Source organism: Peromyscus californicus, unplaced genomic scaffold, assembly GCF_007827085.1.
Source record: "Peromyscus californicus insignis strain IS unplaced genomic scaffold, ASM782708v3 Scaffold_2__1_contigs__length_46816999, whole genome shotgun sequence".
In the NCBI taxonomy this organism is placed as follows: domain Eukaryota; kingdom Metazoa; phylum Chordata; class Mammalia; order Rodentia; family Cricetidae; genus Peromyscus; species Peromyscus californicus.
The window spans coordinates 19,953,535-19,980,777 of NW_026294540.1; the positions used below are offsets into that span (position 1 = coordinate 19,953,535).

A 27,243-nucleotide genomic window follows, 5' to 3' on the forward strand; every position below is an offset into this window, starting at 1 on the left:
GAATATTAGCAATCCGAGGAAGTGGAAAGAAAGAGAAGGCCCTAGCCTGATTAAACTCTTGCCGCCTCAAAACAAAGAATTCCAGCACAACTAAAAAAAAAAAAAAATCCAGCACAAAGAGCAAAATGTGCTAAAAGGTTACCTACCTAAAGACAATATACCTTTTATAGTAAGATATTTCAAGGGGTGACTCACACCCTTAATCCCAGCACTCGGGAGACAGAAGCTGAATCTCTCTGTGAGTTGGAGTCCAGGCTACTCTACATAGCCAGTTCCAGACCAGCCAGGAATATATAGCGAGATGCTGTTTCATTTAAAAAAAAAAAAAATTTTTTCAAATAAGAATGATAAGAATGTTAAAATGCAGTGAACCACGCTTAAGGTTTGTGTGTATGGCCTTGCCAATTCCCAGATAAAACTTTCTGGGAATTATACAAACAAGACTATGAATTCCATTTACAAAAGGAAAAAAAGAATGTCTTAACTCTTTTGTTATTGATTTTGGGGGGGTTGTTTGTCTGCTTTGTGGGGGGAGGGAGCGGCAGGGGGGAGGGGGGAGGGGGAGTTGGGAGCGAAGAGGAGTTGTTTTGAGGAACCTGGCTGACTCCATTTTGAAGGCAGGAGCCATTATGCTGTATTGTTAAAAATAAGTTTCTATTTACTGTGAGAGCTCTGTTTCCTGGAACCTGACCTTCCCCAACCCCCCATGACCTTGATTTGTTTTTGAGAATACCCTGACTCTCCTTGACCCTCCCTGACCCTTCCTAATCCCATCGTGGGTGACCGAATAAAGTTTTATTAAAGTTTTTTTGTATTTCCTTATTGTCCCATTGTCTCCCTTCTGTAAAACTACTCATGATTTTCCTCCTTAAAAGGGATCCAAGAGGTGGATTCGAGTCTGCTCTTAGGGAGACAGTCGCCGGCCAGCTTTTGGGTGCACCCCAATTAAAATCAAACTTACTTCAAATTTGGCTCAGATTGTGGCAGGGGTCTTATTCTCACCGTTGGGGTTAAGTGTGTTGTTGGTGTTTGATACACAGGGTCTCACTCTGGAGGGTCCGGGAGTATAGGAATAAGAGAGGAATATAGGAATAAAAAGTTGTAAGCTTGAGAGATGGAAACTGACAGCCATCCACTTTGCCGGCAAACAGGGATTCATCTTTAACTAGGGGCTTGGTTGTTTTAGGATGGGCGGCGCTGGCAGCAACCCAAATACTCATTTTTGCTCAGCAGCCCGGGGGTTAGCTACTCTCGATAACCCCTACTACTCACAACCTCAACTGTCGTAAACCGAAGTTAACTTTTAACTTTTAACGAGCTCTGCATGACAGCCTACCTTGTATTGTTTTGTAGCCTCCCTGCCACGGGAACCCAGCTGTGTCAGGAAAAGCTGCAGGTTTGGGGCAAACATCAATGGGGTGTGTCAGGAAAGACTGCAGGGATGTATGAATATCAATTAGCTGAAACCCTCTGAAACTTGGTTAATGGGAAATTGTAGATCCTAAAACACAGTTTGTTTCTAAAAGTTTAACTTTGGAATTGTAAAAATTCTTTTGTCCATGCCTCATGCTTACCCCTTGCATACCCACACTCAAGCATGTACTCCCCTTTTCCTAAGTAAGTGCCTCCCTTTCTGTTTTAAGCCCTTGCTCTCATCTACGTTCACTCCACACTAAAATCTTATTAAACTCCAATTCTGCTCACACTGTTGCATTCTGGCAGTCTTTCCTGCAGAAGTCCTGTTATGCTCAGGTCACAGGGACCCCCAAAAGACCACCATGGAGACTGAATCCCATATGTAAAAGCAAAGAGCCTTTATTTCAAGCCCAAGCTTGGACCCCTCTCTATGGCCAACACAGAGGTGAGAGCAGAGAGCACTGAGCCGGGCAGGATAGGGTTTTTATCTTAGTAGAGGTTGGGGAAGAGGGGATTTCCAGGGTTCGGGATCCTGATTGGCTGACCTTTGTCAAGGGGTGTCTTGACTAAAGGGGAATAGGTGTGTGCTGGGCTCAGGTATCTGGTGATCTCATCTAATCTTATCTAATGGTTAGAATGTTTGGAACGTCAGGCAGTTCCCCTTAGATTCTGGCGTTCCCTGGGTGGTGTTAGCATAAGGCTTTTCCTGGATCTAGGTGCTGCCTGCCAGTAAACTGAAACGCAGGCCTGCTTTTTAGCTGATTTTTATGGAGGCTGTCATGGAGCAGTGGAGCCAAGCTGCTGCTTGGGTCTCATATCCCAACTCTACCTAAGGCTGTGACAGGTAGCAGCAACCTTGTTTTGTGAGACAGGGTCTCGGTCCCACTAGGCTGCGGCTTGTGGAGTGACCTAGATTGATTGCCAGTGGACCCCCTCTGCAGCACTAGGATTACAGGCTTGGTTAACCATTCCCATAGGTATTTTTATTTATTTATTTATTTATTTATTTATTTATTTATTTATTTTTAAAGATTTATTTATTATGTATACAGAAGAGGGTGCCAGATCTCATTACAGATGGTTGTGAGCCACCATGTGGGTGCTGGGAATTGAACTCAGGACCTCTGGAAGAGCAGTCGGTGCTCTTTACCTCTGAGCCATCTCTCCAGCCCGCCATAGTTTTTTATACGGGTGCTAGAGATCTAGCTATGTCCTCATGCTTCTGTCTGATCCAGGTCAGATATAGCTGACCCTGTCTTTTTATTTAACTGACGTGAACAGTGTAATGTAGCGTGAATTCTAATTGGTCTTAATAATAAAAACACGGAGTCAGATATAGGGGTAAATGCTGAAAGATCAGAGAAGTAAAAGAGCAGCCAAAGTCACCTCTTACCTCCATGACTCCTTAAACCAAAAAGGGTCTGAGCGTCTGTCTCTGCCTGACCTTATCACTTCCTCTCTCCACCCAGCCGTATCACTTCCTGTGTCCTGTCTGTACAGATCTACAGACCTCTATGGTTAAATAGTGGCTAGCTCCACCCTCTGATCTTCAGGCAAGCTTATATTTGTTAGAGCACAAAATATCACAGCATTTCCCCCTTTTTGTCTAAAATAAAAAAAAGTTATCAGAAAAACTATATACAATAAGTATATAGTTATATACAGACAATAATAAGTATATACAAATATATACAGGCAACAATTACATTAACAATGTCTAGTCCATTAACATTTGAAAAATTCAGAGAAAATACTCCATTATCTATCCTATCTTGGTGAGTCCAAAGAATTGTACCTAATTCACCTTCTATCCTAATTTATATTACCAACCCAAAACTGTATTTTGATGTCTCTCAGCCCTATAGACTTTACACCTCTTTAGTGAGTTTCTTTTCTGAATTTGTTACCAAGGAAAACTAAACATAACTACCTAGTCTTCAACTCCATCAGAAATCTGAGAAGGAAATAATATTACCTGACTAAGCAGAAAGTGGAAGCAAGCAAATTCCAAAAAGAATGTGAGAAATGACAAAAACAGCTGGCTGCCTGGACAATCACCCAAGGTTCCTCTGTAATGTTGGAGCATCCATCTTCAGCCTACAGGCCTAGAATATCTGACAGACTTTTTTGTGAAGCAGGATATTTCTGAAGGACTGTCCTACCTTGTCTTGGCAAAGTTTCAGCACTCACTTTCTTTTGTGTCCTGCTTGTCCAATTTGGACAGCATACTATCAGCAATCAAGACAAGGGCACTTTCTTGCCCAGTGGCTAACTTTTGCCACTAAGAATGTAAACTCCATATGGAGCTTCTTTGATGTTCATTATCTTCTCTGAAGTAGATTGGTGCTGCTGGGAGCAGACATGTCTCATTGTCATTAAAAAAAGAAAAAAAGAATCTATGTTATTAAAAAAAAATTTAAATGCCATATTCTGTAGATCTCCAAAGTGTTTGAAGACAACCTATCTAAAATATACTTCTGTTTGACCTTGAGAACATACCTAATATGACTACAAGTTTGATTGTAATAGGTGACTAACTACTAACCTGCATTTCTTTATTACCCTAAATAGTTTGTAATAATAACATTGAAGGACTAACAACTGCATTACATTGTTAAATGAGTTGTATAGGTAATAATCTTGAACAAGATTAGAAATGTATGTACAGTATGTTCTAACAAAAATAATCTCGTTTGTATCAATATACAAAAATCCATATCATTGTAAAATATTTGAAACAAGTAGTGGCTTTTTAAAAGTAGATTCAATAATCTATCCTTTTATCCTATCATTTCTATATCCCCCCTTTTTTCTTTCTAAATCAAGAACCCTAAATCTAATCTCCTTTGTTCAGCTTTTTTTTCTGACCATTACCAATAACAATTTTTAACCAACCACCCTAAACAATGACAAATATCTATAATCAACTGAATGACCAAAACCCACCCACCCCACCTCTTGGCAATGTGGGTGTCATGTTCTTAAGTTTACTTCCTGCTGTCTGGGGGTGAAGGCATCTTTAGGGGATCCTGACGAAAAATTTAGGTTAATGTCAAGTCCTGGAAGAGGTAGATGTATCATTTGTTTGTCCAGTCTCTGTGCAATAGGAAAGTGCAGGACTTGTCTAAAGTCCTGGCTGGAGTAGTCTGTGAGGTTGGACCATCTTAGCTAGGCACCTCAAAATTATCTTGAGCAGTTTTTAGTCCAAAGCTGATTTTTAGGTGGTGTTTGTCAGTTTAGTGGCATTATCATAGTCCATGTGGAATCATCATTGTGGGATCCCATCCTCCTTTTGGAGACTTCAAAGGTTGCCGTTAGATGTGGTCATGGTTCACTGAAGAAAACTTAAACATTTTAAATGTCATATGCAACAGATCTCAAACAGGTTAAAGGATCAATATTTGTTATATACAGAGTATAAAAACTTAATTCCTGGTTACCCGATAGAGACTCAAACCTGAAAGCATGTACAGGAAGCTAGATGAAGTCTTTTTCTAGAATTAGTTACTACTCTATATGCCCATTAATATGACAAAAAGTTTATATATATATATATATATATATATAAACTTTATATATATATATATATATATATATATATATATATATATATATATATATATATATATATCTTTTGTTTTGGTTTGTTTTGGTTTGATTTTTCAAGACCGGTTTCTCTGAGTAACAGTCCTGGCTGTCCTTGAACTCACTTTGTAGACCAGACTGGCATCAAACTCATAGAGATCCACTTGCCTCTGCCTCCCAAGTGCTGAGATTAAAGGCATGTGCTACCACCGCCCGGTCTATATAAATTAATGTTATAAATTTTGAGATAATACTCATACCTTATGAAAAGTTTAAAGGATTATAAAATTAGTGGCAATAGAGTAGTCCCTAATTTTAGTTTTTCTTCTGTCCCATAGCAGGTGGCTCTTCTGACATAAGACAGAGATTTTGGATTTTACTTCAACAGGCATGCTTGGATTTAGAGAAGAAGAGAGTCATACTCCAACTCCAAAGCCAGCTTTAATTTATTAATCAGACTTAGACTACAAAAAGACCATTTGCATTAGTGTCTGTAGAGAACAGCAGAAACAAACATTTGGGAAGATTTATGAAATTTTATTCTGTTGGAGATGTGATATACCAATAGGCAAATTTACTCTTTTTCTTAGGACATTTTTTCTGGATGATTTGTCTTTATTCTTCACCTGTCTCATTTGGCAGATTCCTTAGCTGGATGCCTTCATTATCCTGAAAAGATAAAAACAAAACCATCCCCAACCCTAACTTTGGCAAGTTATATCTGATCAAATGAAAAGCATTTATTAGTTTTATAGGTTAGTTTAGATTGAATAGCCATGCTGTTTGATGAACTATCATCTCTTCTAATTAGGAGGTCTCTCTTGTTAAAAATCTAATCTTTCTCAATTTTGATTTATGATTTCTTGTGAAATTTGTTTTCTCTTCTATTGCTGTTCTATCATCCAGAGCAGTCTGGTTTTTTACAATAGGCATTAGGTTCTTCAATTGCTTTGGGAAGGAGTTTCCTCCGTGATGACAGGAAATGACTGAACTGAATTTGACATGGGGACCTGCAAGAGGCTCCCCCAAGGAGTTTCCTGATGGCAAAGGGTTACCTTGTCTATCCCTTGTTGATCTACATTCATTGGTCCAGTGTCTGCCTTTGCCACACCTTCTGCATACTCCAGAAAAGGGGCATTCTATTGGGATTATCCTTAGGAAAAAATATTGTTTCTAGGAAGGCCCTGTTTATAATTCCCTCTTAGGTGACCTTGTTTACTGCAACTGAAACATTTGACATTTCAATTTTTCTTCAAACCTCTGGAAATCACCTCCCCTATCCAAGCATCATCATGGTTATAAGATTCAATATTGATTGTATTTCAGATCCATTCCTTCAAGGGTGTTGATCTTGCCTTTAATGGCCTAATTTCCCTTTTGCATTGAGTATTAGCATTTTCAAAAGCCAGAGGTTCAATTATTATTTGTCTAGCATCTGAATTTGGTATCATTATATTTACTGCTGAAGTCAGTCTTTGTAAGAAATCAGTGAAGGTTTCTTTTGGGCCCTGCATAACTTTATTATGTAATGATTCAATTTTCTTTCCTACTTCTTCAGTTCTGTCCCAAGCATTCAAGGCTGCTGCATGGCATAAAGCCAGAGCGTGGTCATCATATATTGCCTTTCTATATTGGCATACTCTCTCTCCCCAAGAAGTTGGTCTTGGAAGATTTCTATACCTCTAGCCCTACTTCATTGTTCATTGGTCTTAGCCTCATCTTTCCACCAAGTCCTCCATTGTAATTGAGGACCAACCTCCAAGACTGCTGTAACCAAATCTCTCCAGTCTTGAGGGATAATTCTATTACAAGTTGACCATGAGTTTAACATCTGCTTCACAAAAGGTGAATGCAGGCCATATGAGACTATCACTTCCTTGAATCTCCTTAAATCTAACATTTGTACAGAAGTCCATTCTACTCTTATACAACCTTGCAGCTATCTATCATTTGGCAATTTCTGTAAGGTTACTGTATAAACTAAGGTTGGCTGTTTGAAAGCCTTAGGCTGTTTCTCTGTAACCTTATAATGCAATGCTGAGATTGGTTCTCCTTTAAATTCCTCTGTCTGGGTCTGAATATCTCTATGATCTGTTTTAATAAGTTTTTCTAAAACTTTTGTCTTGGCACTCATATTAACCAACTTTTTAAACTATAAAACAAAAATGATCAAATAGATAATATTTATAATTGACATTACATAAATCCCATCCAAATTAATTATCCTCTCATTTAATTGCTCCACTTTCAAACCATCCAGCATATTATCATACAGAGACCTAACTCTCCCCATTGTAATAGTGTTTCCCATTTTTTAATGTGGAAAAAAATTCTCTCTTTTAACTAATTCCTCCCTTTAAGAATTCCCAATTCTCTCACCAAATTTGCCAACAATGACAATTCAGATGTGAGGCTGACGGCTTCTGTGTAGAACAGTAGAAGCCCAAGTGGGTTTCAAGGCAGCTACCTAGTGTAGCAGCAGCCTGAGGAGGCGGTCCAGAGAGAGACCACAACCCACCAGGACAGAAGAAGCCGAAGAGCCAGCTGTCTGCATGGGGGAACTGCAAAAGCCTAGAGCCCAAAAGCCTGTGGAGTTTGCTGCAGATAGGCTGCAACAGAAACTTAGCCAGTGGGGTAGTGACTCCAGCTGCACACAGGTGACTGCAAAGCCACAGGCCAGAGGCTTTTTAGTGAATTTGTGCCCCACAAGTTGGACACCAGATGTAGCACCAATTCTAATTGGTCTTAATAATAAAAACCTGGAGCCAGATATCAGAGTAAATGCTGAAAGATCAGAGAAGCAGAGCAGCCAGTCACTAGAAAGACTTCTTACCTCTACAAATCCTCTGCCTGAAAGGGCTGAGCTCCTGTCTCCACCAAGTCTTATCACTTCCTCTCTCCGCCCAGCCATATCACTTCCTGTTTCCTCCTCCCAAGTGCTGGGACTAAAAGTGTGTGCCACCACTGCCTGGCCTCTAGTGGCTAGCTCCACACTCTGATCTTCAGGCAAGATTTATTTGTTAAAGCGCAAATAAAATATCATCACACATAAAAATAAAAAAAAGGAATAACCTGATAATTATCCACTGTACAATCTACCCAATTATAATACCAAATCAATAATCAGCCTAGATTATTGCTTACCAATCTCTATGTCCTGATGCAGGGACTTCCCATTCTCAGGCAATAGACCCCAGGTACCTGGGTGCTGGCTTCTTCAACCCAACTAGAGAAGAGATGTGCACTAGAACCTCTCTCCCTGCAACTGTTCCTCCCAGCCTGGATGATGTTTTCAGGGTCCTAAAGCACTTGCACACACATGTGAGCACACATAAACTAACATATGCATACGCTCATGGAGAATGAGAACTCACAATCACCTATACATATAACCTGGCATGTACATACATGCAACCATGCCAAAGCATGTGGATTGATATAAACACACACATGTGTATCTTTTGTGTACTTGTTAACTTAATGAAGTAATGGGAATGTAGCAGAGTGATAATTTTTACACAGCACTGTGGATTGGATAGGCAATGTCCTCAACAGGTAATGTTTTGAATGGTTGTTCTCTGGTTTGTGGTGCTATTTTGGGGCATGCTGGAAATGTCAGATGGTAGAGGCTAGCTGGAAGAAGTAGGTGACTAAGGAGGGAACCTCTGGAGCGTATCATCCCTGGCATATCCCTGTTTCCAGCCTTCCATAGCATGAGCTGGACTGCTTTACCATACTTTCCACATCACGAAAGACTGAATTATTTAAAACCGTTAGCCAAAAATCTTTATTCTTGTAAGTTATCTGTGTCAAGTTGTCCACAGTGATGGAGAAGGGAGGTTTGTACATATGTGGGTCTGTAGTACGGTGGCTTGAATGAACAATGTCCCCCATAGTCTGGCATTTGAATGCTTGGTCCCCAGTTGGGGAAGTGTGGCTCAAGCTAGGAATGTGACCTAGGAAATATGACCTTGCTGGAGGAAGTATGCCGGGTGTTCAGAGTTTAATGGCACGTGCCACTTTGAGTTGGCGCTCCCTGCTTCCTGTTTGCGGATCAAGATGTAAGCCCTTAGTGATCAGTTCCAGTTGCCGTGCCTGATTGCTACCTCACTTCCCCACCCTGTTGATGATGAACTCTTATCCCTCTGGAACCATAAGCCCCAAATAAATTCTTCCTTCCTTCATTCCCTTACAATGGCATTTTATCACAGCAACGTAACAGTAACCAAGATAGGGACCAATAAAAGAAACTGGTACCAGAGAAGTGTGGTTGTTGTGACTAAGCTTGACCATGAGGCTTTTAGGCCCTTTGAACTAGTTTGTAGAAGGCATTTGGAAGAATTTAGAGTTGTAGTCTAGAATGCTTAATAGATGAAGCCCTAGAATGCTTAATAGATGACTTTACCGGGAGCTCAGAAGACCAGTGTGGTGGTTTGAATACAAAACATCCCCCGTAGGCTGGAGCATTTGAACACTTCGTTCCTAGTTGGCAGTACCATTTGGGGAGGTGGTGCAGCCTTGCTGGAGGAAGTATGTCACCAGGGGGTGGGCTTTGAAGGTCACAGCCTCACACTACTTCCAGTTCATTCTCTCTTGCTTTGGCATTGAGGTTGAGGATGTGATTCCTCAGCTTCCTGCTCCAGACGCCATATCTGCTTGCCGTCAAGCTTCCTTACCCTGATGGAATCTTATTCCTCTGAAAATGTAAGTGCAAATAAACTCTTCCTTCTATAAGTTGCCTTGCTTGTGGTATTTTATCACAGTAACAGAAAAGTAAGTAATATAACCAGAATATCTGTAGTAAAGATTGCTCATGAGATTTCAGAAGGGAAGAGAATTTTATTGGGAATTGGACCAAAGGCCATTTATCTTAACAACTGGGAAAGAGTTTGTATATATCTTGTTCACGTTCTGAAACTTTGTGAGGGGCTGAATTTAAAGGTGTTGGACTAATTAAATTTGCCAGAGGAAATTTTAAGACAGGGTAACATACAAATGTGGCATGATTATTGACGACCACTTTTAGTCAGGTGGACAGTGAGAATTAGGAAGAAAAAAGGAACAGAGTATAATGATTTGAAAAACATGGTTCCTGGCCAGAAAAGGTTCAAATGAAAAGTCATGGACATGAAAATTTTATTGTTAAGGAAATTTGTACCTGTTGAAGAGAAGCCAAGTACTTTGCATGGGATAATAGGATCTCACATCATAAACTCATTTGAAAGTCTTTTCTTTAAGAAGAGAGTGCCACTCAGGTACCCTGCTACCACAAGACCACCCAAAGAAGTCTTTTCCTGGGTTCAGGTTCCTACGCACTTAGTTGCTGCAACAATACTCCAAGAGTGAATCCTACTGCTCCAGCTGGTGGTTGACTATGACATCATTCATGTGGTGCTACCTTTGTAGCTATGCAGGGTCACTATAACTCCCACTGGGATTTTTAAGAAAGGGATTAGAATCCAGACAATATATATCAGGGTCAAACTGACTACGGAAGAGGACAGTGAATGAAACTGTAAGAACGAAGCTAAAAATCGAGCATTGTGAGGAATGCACTAATCCCAGCACTTGGGAGGCAGAGCCGGGTAGATCTCTGTACTTTTGAGACCAACCCAGTCTACATAACAAGTTTCAGGCTGTCTAGGGATACATCATGAGACCCTGTCACAAAGAAAGCAAGGGCTAACGCGTCAAAACATCAATGTTGAAGATGCTGGAAACAAGAAATGTTTTCTGAGCAAAGGTACAGAATGCAGAATGAATGAAGCCAGCCTCAGAGAGAGGCCACGAAGGCCACAGAGATGAAGCTGCCCACAACCACTGAAGTGCAGATGATGCCAACATGTGCCCTGGATGCTGAACATGGAGACTGCCCTGCTGGGTTTCAGTCTTGGTTTGGCCCAATCCCTCCGATCTGTGCTCCCAACTCCTCTCTTTAAAGAGGTTTGATCTCTGGTATTTTATCTTGGATGTACAAAATTTGGGGATTTTTTAAAATTAATTTTATTTTACAAGGAGTTTTTTTCAGACACTAGACACTTTGGACTTAGACTTGGGGAAAATGTGAGAACTGATACAGCTTGGGGACTTTTGTAAATGCAGTAAATCCATCTCGTATTATGAGATAGCCATACCATTTTGGTCCACTGACAGAATGTAGGGGCTTGAATCTGAAATTTTCCCTCTGTGTTCATGTTTTTAATGTTTGGGACTCAGGGATGTCATTTGGGGAGGTTAAGGAAGCTTTAGGAAATGTGAAACAACTAGAAAAAGTTGGTCACTGGAAATGCACCTTAGCCACTTTCTGTCTTGATCTCTGTCCCAACCTACCATGATATAAACTGAGCTGTCCTGAATTCCTTCCCAACCACAATACACTGGACACACACACACACACACACACACACACACACACACACACACACATACACACACCCCGCCCCGCAACAACCATGAGTTCAAATAGAGATTTCTCCTTTAAGTTACCTATATAAAGTAATTTCATAAGAGGAAAAGTAACACACACCATGAATTTTATTGATTTTATCTATTGTATAACGTTGTTAGTTCCAATTTTACAAACCCTGAATTAAGATTAAAGAATGGTAATATGAAAGCATTTCAGCGATATAATTCACAGTCATGTTGAAAAGCAGTAATACACTATATTATGTTTGAAAGTCAATTATCTTACTGGGCAGTGATGGTGTATGCCTTTAATTCAGCTCTGGGGAGTCAGAAGCATGTGGAGTTTGAGGCCAGCCTGCTCTACAGAGTGAGTTCTAGGATAGCTAGGGATACACAGAGAAACTCTTTCTCAAAAAAAAGTCAATTATCTAAATTAAACTATCCATGCATATAACACAGGAAACACACTACGACTGGAATTATTTATTCAACTAATAGTATCTACTGTGCATTAAAAATTGTCCTAAGCCTAGGAATGAATATATACATTAAATAAATGATCAGAACAAAGATCTTTGTTCTTACATAGTTGCCACTACATTATCCATGTATTATATTTCTTTCTCACCCCTTTGTAAGATGACTTACCAACATATATGAAACTAATTGTGGGTTTGTTTCTCTTTCTCATCCCTTTTCACATAAAACTTTTCCATGAAGATATGGTAAGTATAAATTCTAAAGTATTTTTGAGTATATATAGTGATAGCCTTAAATGCTGCATTTGAAATGGAGGCAATATTAAAATTCCATTAGAACTGTACTTTACTCAGGACTATCAAGAAATAATTGATCCCAGTGTGGTTGAAGTACATAGTGGCAAAGTCCCACAAATGTTGTGTTGTAATAGAGTGAGTCCTGGTGAAGATCAATCACATTCAGATAAGTAACTGGGGCTGGAGAGAGAGCTAGGCTCACAACCAAAACACCAAATAAGTAACTGATAAAAATATTTTAAATTTTAGCTGGGCAGTGGTGGCGCACGCCTTTAATCCCGGCACTCGGGAGGCAGAGGCAGGCGGATCTCTGTGAGTTTGAGGCCAGCCTGGACTACAGAGCGAGATCCAGGACAGGCTCCAAAGCTACACAGAGAAACCCTGTCTCGAAAAACCAAAAAAAAAAAAAAAATTAAAATTTTAAAAAGCCCTTAGTATATAAAATCAGAAGGGAGTTTTTAAAAACAGAAGAAAAAAACACATCCCATACTGTACACTTTGATAACTTTTTAGCAATATAGTCAAAATCTTTAAAGCTTACTATTCTCACTATAGCCTGTTGCTATCTAGATTTTGAATCTTTCATTTTATACTTCTGCAAGTCTGACACCAAAGCATAGGAGTTCTAATCAAAACATGATGCTTCATTGCAATTAAAGTTATCAAGGATTGCTAAAAATAGAATTTGGGAATAACCAATAATTACCTTTTATAACAATACTTGATGACTATGCATCCTCAAGAAAAATTCAATAGAGCTAGGCAGGGTGGTTTATGCTTACAGTCCCAGCACTTGGGAGGCAGATGCAGGAGGATCGCTGTTCAAGGGCAGACTGATCAACACCAAGAGTTTCAGGACAGCTAGAGCTACAGAGTGAGACCCTGTCTCAAAAAAAAAAATAAAAATAAACAAACACAACACACACACATACAAAGTAAAAACTCTCAAGAGACAGAAATTGTAAAAATCACTACTTGGGTCAAAGGCACATCTACGCTAAAAGAATGTCCTCTTGTCTGACCATACCTGTTTTATACTATGCTATGTACTTCTTGCTTATGTTGATTAATAAAATATTTACTGGGTACTGTGGAGTGCTAGTCTATGCTGCACCACCAAGACACACAAGGCGTCTTCCTCCCAAGAATTTGAAACTCCAGTGCAGAATGACATGTGCTAAAATAACTTTAGAAAACATTAGACTTCCAGGCACAAAGTTAAAGTGCTGTGAAGACAAGCTCACAGGTATACGCATAGAGGATAACGGGCCTCTGAAGCAGCCAGAATGGCAAGAAAAGATCATTTCTTACGATCTTTGTCCTTCTTTACATTGGTGCACGCCGGAGTCTGTGGCGGATCCGAGGCAGCCCTCATCCTGTAAAAATCGATGATTTGCTCTTCTAACTTTCGTCTCTCTTCTTCCAGCTTCAAGATCTCCTCTTGTTGGATTCTCTTCAGGTGTTCAAATTTGTCCTGCAGCTATTAAAAAAAAAGAAGAAGAAGAAGAAGCCACTCTGAGTCACAAAGATTCATGATATCCAAAAGGCAGAGTATGACCTGAGAAAAACTTATTTAAAATCCTCGGAAGCCCGTAAAAGGGGTCTAGGACCAGGGGGTGGTGGCAAACGCCTATCATCCCAGCACTGGGGAAGCAGAGGCAGGTGAGCTCTGTGAGTTCAAAGCCAGCCTGGTCTACAGAGCGAGATCCAGGACAGCCAAGGCTACACAGAGAGACACTATCTAGAAACAAATCAACAAAAAAGGGTCAAGGGTACCACTCCTGTTCTCCTAAAGGTTTAAAGTTGGTATCAGTCACCTTTAAGTAGCCCAAAACTGTCAAAAGATAAAAATACAAAACCTAAACTTCGTAGTGTAATTGGCGTCTATTTCTGTTTCTAGAGGTGGGCAGTGGACCATTCTAAGCCTATTATATATTTTTCAAGACAGGGTTTCTCTGTGTAGTTTTGGTGCCTGTCCTGGAACACACTCTGTAGACCAGGCTGGCCTCGAACTCACAGAGATCCACCTGGCTCTGCCTCCTGAGTGCCGGGATTAAAGGCGTGCACCACCACCACCACCCGGCATATTTATATTTTTATATTATTATATTAGATGAAATATGAGGGTGCCAAGGAGACAAGCAAAGAGGGGGTTAAAGGCAGAAGAAGGCTACAAAAGGCAGAAATGGGAGCCAAATCCAGACCGGGGCTGGAAAGTTGCTTTTCTTAGGGGTTTTAAGCGAAGTTTTACTACACTAACTCAAGTTGACTATATTCTCTTGAGATTTTTGTCTGTCATTCCTTCTCTCTTTTCTACCCTGGAGGTTCCAGGATCTAACTCGGGTCTTCAGGCTGAGTGGCAAATACCCTGACTTCCTGAGACACCTTGCTGGCCCCAAACTGGTCCATTTTGAAGCTTCATTTGATTATACATCATTTAGCATGGGCGATTCCCTTCTGGTTTGGTCTGTACATTAAAATCTAATATAGAAAGTTAGTGAAAAACTAAATTCCCCTAATTTGTGAAAAATAAAGGTTACATTTATTGATTTATTCCAGGTGGGGTGGGGTAAAAGCACATGCCACAACGTGAGTGTGGAGGGGGGGGGTACTTAATTGGTCACCATCAGAATGTCATTGGAAACATGTACAGCAAAGGACTTGGTGGTGAGGTCTCAAAACTGCAGGACAAGGAATTGGAAACTGAACAAAAGCCCGTTCTCCTCACACCGTGGGAAGGAACTTAGATGAACTGTTTCTGGGGTCGAGGGCTTTAGTGAACACAAGCTTTAGAATTAAAGTATGTGGCAAAGAGATAGTTAATCAGCAGAGCACTCAAAGTGTGGTGTGGCTTTTTATAAAACTCATATAGTAAAAAGAGAGAACAGAAACTAAAGATTGAAGCCAGGGGTGGTGACACATGCCGCTGAGCCCAGCATTTGAGAGGCAGAGGCAGGCAGATCTCTGAGTTCAAGGCCAACCTGATCTATGGAGTGAGTTCCAGGACAGCCAGGGTTATACAAAGAAACCCTGTCTGGAAAAACAAAAACAAAACTCAAGATTGAATTCATAACTAAGTGGAAATACCAAAATTATTGAAAACTGAAATTACATTATAAGGAAGTTTTCAAAAGAATGCTCAGGAAATGTCCAAGCAACCCTTTGCTAAAGAGATTAATATAGTTAGGAATCAGTTTTATTCATGAATACAATGGGGAATGGCCCGGAGAGGGTTGGGAGGTCCTTGAGGCAAGCTATCTGGACAGGTGTCCGGGTGGCCTCAGGATTCACTGGCGTGAATTGCCACAGTACTCCTTAGTCACCCCAGCCAATATCAAGTGGGAATGGGTATATGGCTCCGTCTGATGCTCTAGAAGGTACAAATTCTAAGTCTTGGCTTCTACCACGTGATGCTAATTCTGTGGGCATGTACAAGGTAAGAGCTGTGAGGCCAAGATGTCTCCACATAGAGTTCAAAAGATACCATAGGTACCCTGGGGGGCCCTGTCACAGGATCATAGCTACTTGAGAGGGACTCCACTTAGGACAATGCCTAGTGGAACTATGGAGATGGGGCAGACCCCAAGATGCCCTGTAGGGCTCCCAGCACACAACTCCATGCTGGGAGAGCTGTAAGCAGAAGAGGCACTGGGTGAACTGAGAGGGTAGTCCCTGCCCCATAAGGTCATAGACACGGGGCATTTAAAAGATAAACTCTCAAAATGCTCCGGGGGAAAAAAATATAATTTTAGCCCCTAATTTCATAAATGCTACATTAAGACCTCACGTATGGGCTGGGCAGTGATGGCGCACGCCTTTAATCCCAGCACTTGGGAAGCAGAGCCAGGCAGATCTCTGTGAGTTCGAGGCCAGCCTGGTCCACAGAATGAGATCCAGGACAGGCACCAAAACTACACAGAGAAACCCTGTCTGGGGGGTGGGAGGATCCCATGTACGAATAGCTACTTTCAGAGAGATGGAAAGTTTCTTCCAAAACAAGAATCTACTAGAGTCCATCCCTCGAAGAAAAGGACACAGAGAACGGACGCGAGGTTGGTCATACATGCCTCCTTTTCAGCATCCTTAAAGGTCAGCTCCTTCTCCTTGACTCGCTGCATAAACATGTGCTTCAGTTCCTCCTCCTCCCTCTGACACTGAGCCTGGAACTCTTGTCTCTTGGCTTCATACATCTCTTGGAAACTAAAAGCGAAAGTCAGTTATTCCTGTATTTAAAAAAACGCTAACAAAGGGCCAGTGAGCCGGGAAGAGCGGCAAGCACTCCGAACTAACCACTGAGCCATCTCTCCATCCTGATAACAACGTCTTGGCTCACCTCACTGGCTGATTGTTTCGGCCCGTGTCGTTGAAGCCAAGTTTCTGCAGTCTGTTTCTCCTATAACATTCGTAATGTTGAACGTGGGTTTGGTCCTTCAGATCCTCCATGTTAGTAGACAGAAGCAAATCCCGGAGCTTCACAAAGTCACAGTGACTTTCATTTTCCACTAGTCAAAAAAAAATTATAAATTCATTATGGAAGATTTCTGTTATTATTTTGCTGAATAAGCTTTCTACTATTTTGGTTATTCTCAATCGAAAATTTTTTTTTTAACTCACTGATTATTTTTCTCCTACTGATTTAGCCTTTGTAATATCTGATCTTGGTTTCAACCTGACACACTGGGGAAGAGGGAACCTGAGTGGAGGGATTGCCTCCAATCAGACCGGCCAGTGGGCACATCTGCAGGGCATTTTCTCGATTGCTAACTGATGTAGAAGGGACCAGCCCGCTGTGGGCGGTGCCATGCTGGGCAGGTGGATCTAGGCGGTAGGCACTAATCTTTTCTTGTAGGCACTAATATTTATTCTTCAGTTTTGCTCGAGTGTGTCCCAGGATTCTGAATGGCATATTTCAGGAAGACAGAGACCGTGTGCATGTGGCACACTGGTTGAACAAAGAGACTTTGTAGGTGTGGGTTTAAGTCAGTTTCTGGCAAATGCCTATAGCAATGGTTCTCAACCTGTGAGTCGTGACCCCCTTGGCAGTCTCATGTTAGTTATCCTACGTATCAGATATTTACTTTACAATTCATAACTGTAGCAAAATTACAGTTCTGACATAACAACAAAATAGTTTTAGGGTTGAGGGTCACCACAACATGAGGAATTAAAGTGTCGCATCCTTAGGAAAGTTGAGAACAACTGTTTTATAAAAAGGAATTGTAAACTGGGCGATGGTGGCGCACGCCTTTAATCCCGGCACTCGGGAGGCAGAGCCAGGTGGATCTCTGTGAGTTCGAGGCCAGCCTGGTCTACAGAGTGAGATCCAGGACAGGCACCAAAACTACACAGAGAAACCCTGTCTCAGAAAAAAAAGGGGGGGCAGATCATAGTCACTCTAAGGTGGAGCTTAAACGAAATGGAATCTGTGTCCCTCGTTAGCAACTACTAACCTACAAGTTAGCTAGCGTTATCAACCCTGGCTCAGATCAAAATGCTATTTGAGACTAGGGATGACACAGGACATACTGGATTTAATCGTCATGAACCACGATCTCCTATTTACCTTGCAAAACTCCCCAAGGGTAATGGCGGCCTCTGACCATCCTTTTTCCAACTTTCACCTCCTCCATACTTCCTACCACAGCAAAAGGTAACAGCCCCTAAACAGATACAAAGGATACAAGTGAAACTCCCTTCAAACACTATGGCTTACTATGTTGTTCTTTTTCTGTGATAACAAGGAGCAAAGTGGGGCTCGTATAACACATTTAATTACACAAATAATCTATCATGTCGGACTTTTATGCTTAGCGGAAAATATGTGCTAATTAGTTTGTTAAGCATTAATCTCAGGCTGACATATAATTAAAGACTACCTACCTAGTGGCACTACCTTTCCTAAAGCAAGGCATCATGATGCGTGCAGTACAAAGATAAAAAAAGATTGTTAATACACAGTTTTTCTCCCATTATCTTTATACTAAACACAAAGACAATATTGCGGAGTTGATATGAAAACTACTTTAATGATAATACATATAAGTTAACAGATGAAACTATTAAAAATAAAAATTAAGCTGGGCAGAGTGGTCCACGCCTTTAATCCCAGCACTCAAGAGGCAGAGGCAGGTGGATCTCTGTGAGTTTGAGGTCAGACTGGTCTACAGAGTGAGTTCCTTTGGCTGCCAGGGCTACATAGTGAGATCCCATCTCAAAAAATAATAACAAATAAATAAAAATTATAGTTAGTTCATGGGTACACAGTATAAAATATGCTAATAAACAATATTATGTGTGTCCTCAGGAGGGCTAAGTTAGTGATAGCATCTTCGATAAAGTGCTTGCTCTGTGAACACGAGGACCCGAAACTGATCCCACACCAAAAACCAGGTACGAGCCAGGTGGCAGTGACACAACCTTTAATGCCAGCGCTTGGGAGGCAGAGGCAGGTGGATCTCTGAGTTCCAGGCCAGCCTCTTCTACAAAGCTAGTTCTAGGACAGCCTGGGCTACACAGAGAAACCCTGTCTTTAAAAGGAAAAGGAAAGAAAATTCAGCCACAAGCTGGGATGACGCTGAGTTGTCAGTTGCTAACTTGCATGTGTGAAGCTCAGGGTTCAATCCACAGTACTGAAAAAAAATTAGCTTAAATGTATCATAGTGATGACTGGAGTCTGGGAAGTGGGTGAGTCAGGGGCTATACAGAGAGACTGGATAATGAATATATAAAGACAGATGGGTGGAATAATTTAGGCTTTTCTGCAGCATAACAGAAAACAGAGTGAAATGGAAAAAGAGAATCCAAGGAAGCTTTGTAACTTACAAGGCAAAAGGCAAAATGTCAATCAAAAATGAACAAAGACTCTGAATATATGTTTCTCCCCAGGAAGACATAAAAATATACATAAACCTATGGAAAAACATTCCACATCTGTAATTACCCAAAATGCCAATCAAAAACACAGTCGGATCCACTCATACTAAGTAATGTAGTCAGATTTTTTTTTAACATTTATATAGCATGAATTAAGACAAAGAAATTAAGTCAAAACTCTTGGGGCAGGTGCCTTGGGAATCAATACAACAGATCTTCAAATGATTAGATATAGTTGTCATATGATCTAAGAATTCTACTTCTAGATATACATACCCAGGAGAACTTAGAGTATCTACCATCACAAACACTTGTACATAAATGTTTATAATAACATTATTCATAATAGCAAAAATGTGGAATAAGCCCAAGTGTAGTATATTCACACAATGGTATCTAGGCGTGTGCGCACACACATACAGAGAGAGAGAGAGAGAGAGAGAGAGAGAGAGAGAGAGAGAGAACAGATACTTGTACAATGCTGTAAATCTTGAAAACATCATCCTAACTGAAGACAACAGATACAAAAGAGGACCTGTGATTCATTCACATAAAATACCCAGAAAAGGAAGCCACATATTGAAAAATACCTATTACATAAATTGGTGCATAAATTTATACATCTAACTTAAATGGTATTTTCCCATCTGGGCTGGCAATGCTCCCTCCAAGATACAAAGACCATCTAACAAAAAACTCAACACCAGGCATAAGAAGCCCTCTTTTGCATTGTTGGTCAGGGTCTTCCAAACAACTCCCATAACATTACAGGCGATTGTTGTTGGCTTTGGATGTCCCTAAGAGGTGGAACAAAAGTCCTTGTTGCTGAAGACACCACATACTTCCAACATCATCAGTCCAGAGTCCCCTGAGCTGGAACTGATCTAAAAGCCTCTTCCTGAAGACTAGCTTTTACGGTTCCAGAAGATGACTTGCAAGCTTCCAAAGGAGGGAGGCAACCAATCAGGTCTGGCCAGCTATGATGCCTAGGAATCACAATAATAACCAGCATGGAAAAAAGAACCCAAAAGTGCAGCAGTGGCACACACACCTTGGCAGTAACCAACAGTTCTCTGATTGGACGTAAGATCTGATTAACAAGAGGGAACTCGTTCCTGGTAACAGAAACCCAGCCAGCTAGCCAGGGCCAGAGAAGTCATGGATCTTGGAGGAGACCCTACAGCCACCACTTCACTAAACCAGCACAATCCCTAACCGTTAGTATTCTGACCCACCCCTTGGAGACCCGCCCAGCATCCTGATGTCCTCTTACATTAAAGCCCCCTTAAGATGAAACCCCCCTTGCCGGGCGGTGGTGGCGCACGCCTTTAATCCCAGCACTCGGGAGGCAGAGCCAGGCGGATCTCTGTGAGTTCGAGGCCAGCCTGGGCTACCAAGTGAGTTCCAGGAAAGGCGCAAAGCTACATGGAGAAACCCTGTCTCGAAAAACCAAAAAAGAAAAAAAAAAAAAAAAAAGAGGAAACCCCCCTCCCCTTCTCACCAGAGGTAGCCTGCACCTCCTCCCTCCCTCCCTCCCTCTCTCTCTCTCTCTCTCTCTCTCTCTCTCTCTCTCTTTCTCTCTCTCTCTCTCTTTCTCTCTCTCTTTGATTTTTTTTTTTTTTTGGTTTTTCGAGACAGGGTTTCTCTGTGTAGCTTTGCGCCTTTCCTGGAACTCACTTGGTAGCCCAGGCTGGCCTCGAACTCACAGAGATCCGCCTGGCTCTGCCTCCCAAGTGCTGGGATTAAAGGCGTGCGCCACCACCGCCCGGCTTCTATTTGATTTTTTGAGACAGAGTTTCTCTGTATAGCTTTGGTGCCTGTCCTGGAACTTACTCTGTAGCCCAGGCTGGCCTCGAACTCAGAGATCCACCTGTCTCTGCCTCCCAAATGCTGGGATTTAAACTGTGTGCCACCATGTCCAGCTTAATTTTTAAAAAATTAAATCTTCATAAAGCTATTTAAAGAAAAGAATTTGTGTCGGGTGGTGGTGGTGGTGGTGGTGGTGGTGGTGGTGGTGGTGGTGGTGCACACCTTTAATCCCAGCACTCAGGAGGCAGAGCCAGGCAGAACTCTGTGAGTTCGAGGCTAGCCTGGTCTACAGAGCAAGATCCAGGACAGGCATCAAAACTACACAGAGAAACCCTGTCTCGAAAAACCAAAACAAAAAACAAAAAAAAAAAAAAGGAAAGGAAAGAATTTGTATCTTAGTACGTAAGAAGGAACTAAACTGAAGACATTTTGAATAAAACTTCCATCTTGACTAGGGGTCAAGTAGAGTTTAAGTTCCCCAGACCTCCCTTGGTAACCGACATCCTGGTTGGCAAGGTAAGACATGAATGGTGAGCAACCCACCTTGCCCTACTTGAGTGAACCAACCAATAAGAATAAGATAAGTGTACTACAGAACAATGTTCCTAGGGAAGTCTCTAATCTTTCAGTCCCGATTGGTGAAAAAGGTAACCATAACTTGGCACAGGTGTACTATTGTCCCTGACCGGTCAGTTTCTGCCATGCTGCCCGATCCAATAAAATCTTGCTTTGCGTAACCTCTTTCGTCTGCTCAGATTGTTCTGGCGCCTCAGTACCACAACAGTAAATACGTTTCAAAATCAAGAAATTAAATAGTTGGGGAAATAGTTCTGTTGAGAGACTGCTTGCCTTCACGCACAAAGTCCTGGGTTTGAATCCCAGCACTGTATAAACCAGGCCTGCTGGCATCTACCTGTAATCCCAGCACTCAGGAGATGGGATTAGGTTTAGTGAGCCTCATCTATGTAGTAAATTCAAGGCCAGCCTGGATGACATGAAACCCTGCCAAGGAAGGATGGAAGGAGGGGATGAGGGATGGAGGGAGGAAGGAAAGGAGGAAACATTTCCCCCAGAACATATTTTGAGGAAAAATGTATTGTTTATTGTCTCTTGTCTGATACAAGTGACAATAAAGTACCAATCATATTACCAACTGTCCTTCAGTCTCCCATGTGAAGGGAGTTGAGGCTCAACAGACCAAGCTTACATTTACTGAGGTGCTTACTTGCGCCGGAGTTTCATCATCTATTGGGAACTGGTATATCTGGATGCCGTGGCTGGTCAGCTCCCTCATTATGTTACTCTTGAACCTCTGGAGGTCGCTTTTGGAAAGCGAGTCGGCTTTGGCAATCAGTGGTATGATATTCACCTAGTAGGAAGGAAGGTGGGTCAAATCTTACTATTTTTCGGTCTAAACCTTACACCTGGGGGAAAAAATTGTGCCCATGGTTTGTGTTGCTGGTGTTGTTCATGACAGGGTCTTTGCTGGCATTCCAGGAAGAGGGCTGAAGTTACCCACAGGTGTGCCCCATTATGCTCAGCCACAGAGAACTCCTTGTTTGGGGGAGTGCTGAGGATTAAAACCTCAAGCCTTGAATGTTACAGATAAATGTTGTACCCCTGGGTTACACCTTGAGCCCTCACCTTTTATCAGAACTCAGGTCTAGAAGCCTTGACCTTGTTCCTTTTCTAAAAATCCCACGCCCCCAGTGCCTCTGTAATCAGCATAATTTAAGCAGTAGGATTCAGTAGACCGATGACTTATCAAACTGGCTGAAAACGTTGGGAGAGAGGGTTTTTCTCCCAGCCATCATTCCTGGAATCGATTCTCCATAAATGCATATTAACCAATGTTCATTCACCCTTGTCCTACCCAATTCATAGCTGTTTAAGCCTATAATAAGGTATGGATGAATCAATATCAGCTTTAAGTCAGTTGCTTTTAATTTAGAATTGTCAAATCACATTTTTTCAAATCCTTGGGCAAATGTCATATTTTTGCAAACACTTATGCTAAGCTGGGGGAGGGAGGGAATCTAGTAAATGACTAGAAAATTTAATCAAATGAACAAAATTTAATCTAAATTTGTGATAGAGATATATACACACATATATATACATATATATATATATATGTATATATATATTTCCCTATTTAGTTGACCCTCTATGACAACACATGCTCATGATAAGTTAAAGCAGTGGAGAAATGTATAAGGTTAGAAATGAAAGTATTCTGGCAGGAGCTATGGTCTTGGGGAGAATCTGAGGAACTACACCAGTTTAGAATGTGTCTTTATGCAACTAGATTATAAATGGTATTTTTAAGATTAAAAACTGAACGGTCTCCAAGAAGCAGATGAAAGCTTTAAATTCAAAGTGTTAAAGAGACTGAGAAAACTTGAGGTAACACCCAGCATCCTCACGAATACAATGAACCTAGACTTCAGCAAATGCTTCCAAAAAGCAATGGTCCCTCTGAGCAAACTGGAGAGCAGGCTGAGTACATTGGTGCTGAGGCACAGGGTCATGTATGCCTTTAAGGACCTGTCCATTCCTATGGTACATTCTAGATAAGAGGGAAAGTCGCACACATCATTGTGGCTGTAGATATGTGTTGTGGGCATGAGCCTAGAGTTCCTCCATGCCCCAACCACAGGATGCCCTCTCCCTCACAAGAACTGTACATCAGTTCTCAAGTCTAGAGCAAGCTTACCTTGTCCTTATACTAGAGACTCACAAAAACTTGAAGATTTTTCTAAAACCATGGGGAGAAGAAGTCTGTCCCTGGGCAGTGGTGGCACACGCCTTTAGACCCAGCACTCCAGAGGCAGAGGCAGGTGGATCTCTGTGAGTTTGAGGCCAGCCTGGTCTACAAAGTGAGTTCCAGGACAGGCTCCAAAAGCTACACAGAGAAACACTGTCTAGAAAAACCAAAGGGAAGGAGGAGGAGGAGGAGGAGGAGGAGGAGGAGGAGGAGGAGGAGGAGGAGGAGGAAGGGAGAAGGGAGAAGGAGGAGGAGGAGGAGGAGGAAGAGGAGGAGGAGGAGGAAGAGGAGGAGGAAGAGGAGGAGGAGGAGGAAGAGGAGGAGGAGGAGGAGGAGGAGGAGGAGGAGGAGGAGAAGAAGAAGAAGAAGAAGAAGAAGAAGAAGAAGAAGAAGAAGAAGAAGAAGAAGAAGAAGAAGAAGAAGAAGAAGAAGAAGAAGAAGAAGAAGTCTGTCAAAGGAAATCCAGCTTGGTAGCACTTGTAATCCTGACACCCAGTAAGTTCAATTTTTTAAATGTATACAAATGGCTGTGATCTGATTAGAATTGTTTTGTTTTGTTTTGTTTTGTTTTTCAAGACAGTGTTTCTCTATACAGCTGTAGCCTTGACTGTCCTGGAACTCACTCTGTAAACCAGTCTGATTCAAACTCATAGAGATCCACCTGCCTTTGCTGGGACCATAGGAGTGTGCCACCATGCCCAACTCACCTGACTAGAATTTAATAACAGAAAAAAATTCAAGTTTTAGCAAGGCAATGGTGGTACACACCTTTAATCCCAGCACTAGGGAGACAGAGACAGGCGGATCTCTGTGAGTTTGAGGCCAGCCTGGTCTACAGAATGAGTTCCAGGACAGCCAGGGCTACACAAAGAAACCTTGTCTCAAAAAAAATTTTTTTTCAAGTTTTATTTGAGGGATGGGAAATTTTGGGGGAGTTGTTGATTTTTCGGTTATTTTTGGTTATTGTTGATTTTTTTTAAAGACATAGTCTCACTCTGCAATGCAGGCTGCCTAAAGACTATGTAGCCCAGGCTGGCCTCAAACTCACAGCTGTCCTCCTGTCTCATCCCTGTAAATCCTGAGATATCAGCAAACCAAGCTCTAATCAGTCATTGTTTTAAATAAATTTACCTGGAATGATAGCTAAAAATGAATTCCATCAAATGTTAAAATTTCCCTCCCCTAAATTTTATATATTGGTGTCTTACCCCTCTATATCAGTATCAGTACTTGCAGATGGAAATTTTAAATTAAAGTTAGACTGTTATAGTGGGGTCTAATCCAGTTTGATTATCAGCCTTAAAAGAAAGAGAAATGTGGCCTAGTTTAAAGGCATACCTTTAATCCCAACTCTGTAAAAATGGAGGCAGGAAAATCAGGAGGTTAAGGCCAACCTCAGCTACAAGTTCAAGGCCAGCCTGGGCTACATAAGACTCTGTCTCAAAAAACAAAAACCAGAATGTTGTCCATACAGACACCAGCAGATAGGCCATGTGAGATGTAAAGAGGTAGCCGTCTGCAAGCCAAGAAGATAAATGCTAGCATTTTGATTTTCTAGCTTCCAGGACTATGTGAAAAATGATTTTTAAAAAATTGTTTAAACCATCTACTCTCTGGCATTTTGTTAGGAACGCCCTGGAAAATTCATTCAAATGCTTTCAAGAGCAACAGAAAAAAAATATTTAAATAATATGCACATATTCTCAAACAGCAGGAAGCTGCCCACGAATGCTTCAAGATACGTTGTTGTCATCTCAAAACATCCGTGGAACCTTGAAAAATGGTGGGGTTATCAAACACACCCTTCTGTCGATGTTCTTCATCGTCAGCAGGTCCAGGGACTTAAGGGAGTGTCCGGTGGGTGAGATGAAGTAGAAACACACATGGATGCGAGAATCCTGATAGTCACACAAGGAGCGTTTGATCTTCAGCTCCTCCTGGAGATACAGCTCAAACTGAGCATCTAAGTAGTCCACGAGTGGCTGGTAGCTGAAAAAAAAAATCAATATTTAAACATTTAGCACAACAGATTAATAAAATCTGAATCTGGTGTCTCACTATTTAATCAACATTGTGTGCAATGAATAGTGTGTCACTTGATAAAACTGATGCATTTCCCTGGGTGGTGGTGGTGGCCGGGGGTGGCGCACACCTTTAGTCCCAGCACTTGGGAGGCAGAGGCAAGAGGCTCTCTGAGAGTTTGATTGAGGCCAGCCTGGTCTACAGAGAGTTCCAGGACAGCCACCAAAACTACACAGAGAAACCCTGTCTTAAAAAAATAAAAAATAAAAAAGATGCATTTTATTACCCATAAAATATTCCAAGTTAGGGGTGTGGCTCAGTGGTAGAACGCATGATACCCAACTCCTAATCCCTAAAGAATATGACTTTATTTTAGGGGAAATAGGGTTATAGATGTAATTTTGAAATTTTGAAGCAGGTCATAGTGGCACATTCCTGTAATCCCAAAACCAGAAGTCTGGGGCAGGAGGATTGCTCTGAATAGTCAGCCTGGACTATTTAGTGAATTCAAAGCTACCCTAGGATACGTAGCAAAATCTAGTCTCAAGAGAGAGAAAAAATAGAAACTGGAAAAAAAAAAAAAAAAGGTCATTGGGACCCTCTGTACACATCTTTAGTCCAGTGATAAGTGTCCTTCAAGATACCATAAAGACCGAAGAGACTGCTGTGTGAAGGTGGAGGTACAGCTGGGAGGGACTTAGCCATGAGTGACAGTTGACACCGGAAGCTATAATAAACAAAGAAGGGCTCCTTTCCTAAAGCCCTAGTCTGGGTGGACTCTAGAAGGCACCTTTTCGCTTACTCTGTAGCTGTCCTGGTTGGGCTTTTGTCCAGTTGACACTGAGAGGGTCCAGGAGCCAGACCAGAGCCATGATAGGTTTCTAATAGCCCTGCTAGGGACCAGGCCTCAGTTTCAGTTTACTGAACTGGCTGGAGCTGAGCAAGCAGTTCTTGGAAAGACCACAACTCAGGGGAAACCAATCAGCAGGCGCCCCACAGCCTTCTGCTGGCTCAGCAGGTGCCCCCCAGCCTTCTGCTAGCTGGAGATAGCTTCTCCTACCCTACAGATGGAAGGTCCCTCACCACTAGAGCTCCCACCAATCAGCCCCCAGACTAATCTTTCCTCCACCAATCAGCACCAGATTAATCCCTCCATTCTGAAATCCCCCTAACTCCGCTAAAAAGGAGCTTGCAAAACCTCCCTTTGGGCTCGCTATTTGCTACCCAATCTGTTGGAAACAATAAACGCGCTTGCTAAATTGCGCACGTGACTGTTGGTCTTTCTTGGGGGCTTCTCTCAGACCCTAACAACACATGCATATCCAGGAAGAAGAACCTCAGCTGAGAAAAAAGACTCCATCACACCGCCTGTGCGGAAGTCCACAGGGCATTTTCTTGCGTAATGACCGATGTGGTAGGGTAGAGCTCGCTCTGGATGGTGCCTTGAGTGTCTAAGACAGCAGGCTGAGCAAGCCACGAAGAGCAAGCCAGTAAACGTCACACTATGTCCTGCGATGCGGAAGCCAAATAAACCCATTCCTGCCCAAGTTGCTTTTAGTCGTGGGGTTTTTTTTGTTTTTTTTTTTT

General features: G+C 41.8%; 1 protein-coding gene across 1 annotated transcript in view; it reads right to left on the reverse strand.

The window, feature by feature from the left end:
- Positions 1–12,921: 12,921 nt before the first annotated feature.
- Septin14 (septin 14) overlaps positions 12,922–27,243 on the reverse strand; it is a 21,132-nt gene continuing 6,810 nt past the window's right edge. The window contains exons 4-9 of the mRNA XM_052754946.1: positions 25,437–25,623; positions 22,075–22,236; positions 17,749–17,845; positions 16,519–16,687; positions 16,253–16,385; positions 12,922–13,665 (exon numbers count right to left, since the gene is read on the reverse strand). Of these exons, the coding sequence (XP_052610906.1) occupies positions 13,486–13,665; positions 16,253–16,385; positions 16,519–16,687; positions 17,749–17,845; positions 22,075–22,236; positions 25,437–25,623 (928 nt within the window). The 3' untranslated portion in view covers positions 12,922–13,485. The remainder of the gene's footprint in view (positions 13,666–16,252; positions 16,386–16,518; positions 16,688–17,748; positions 17,846–22,074; positions 22,237–25,436; positions 25,624–27,243) is intronic.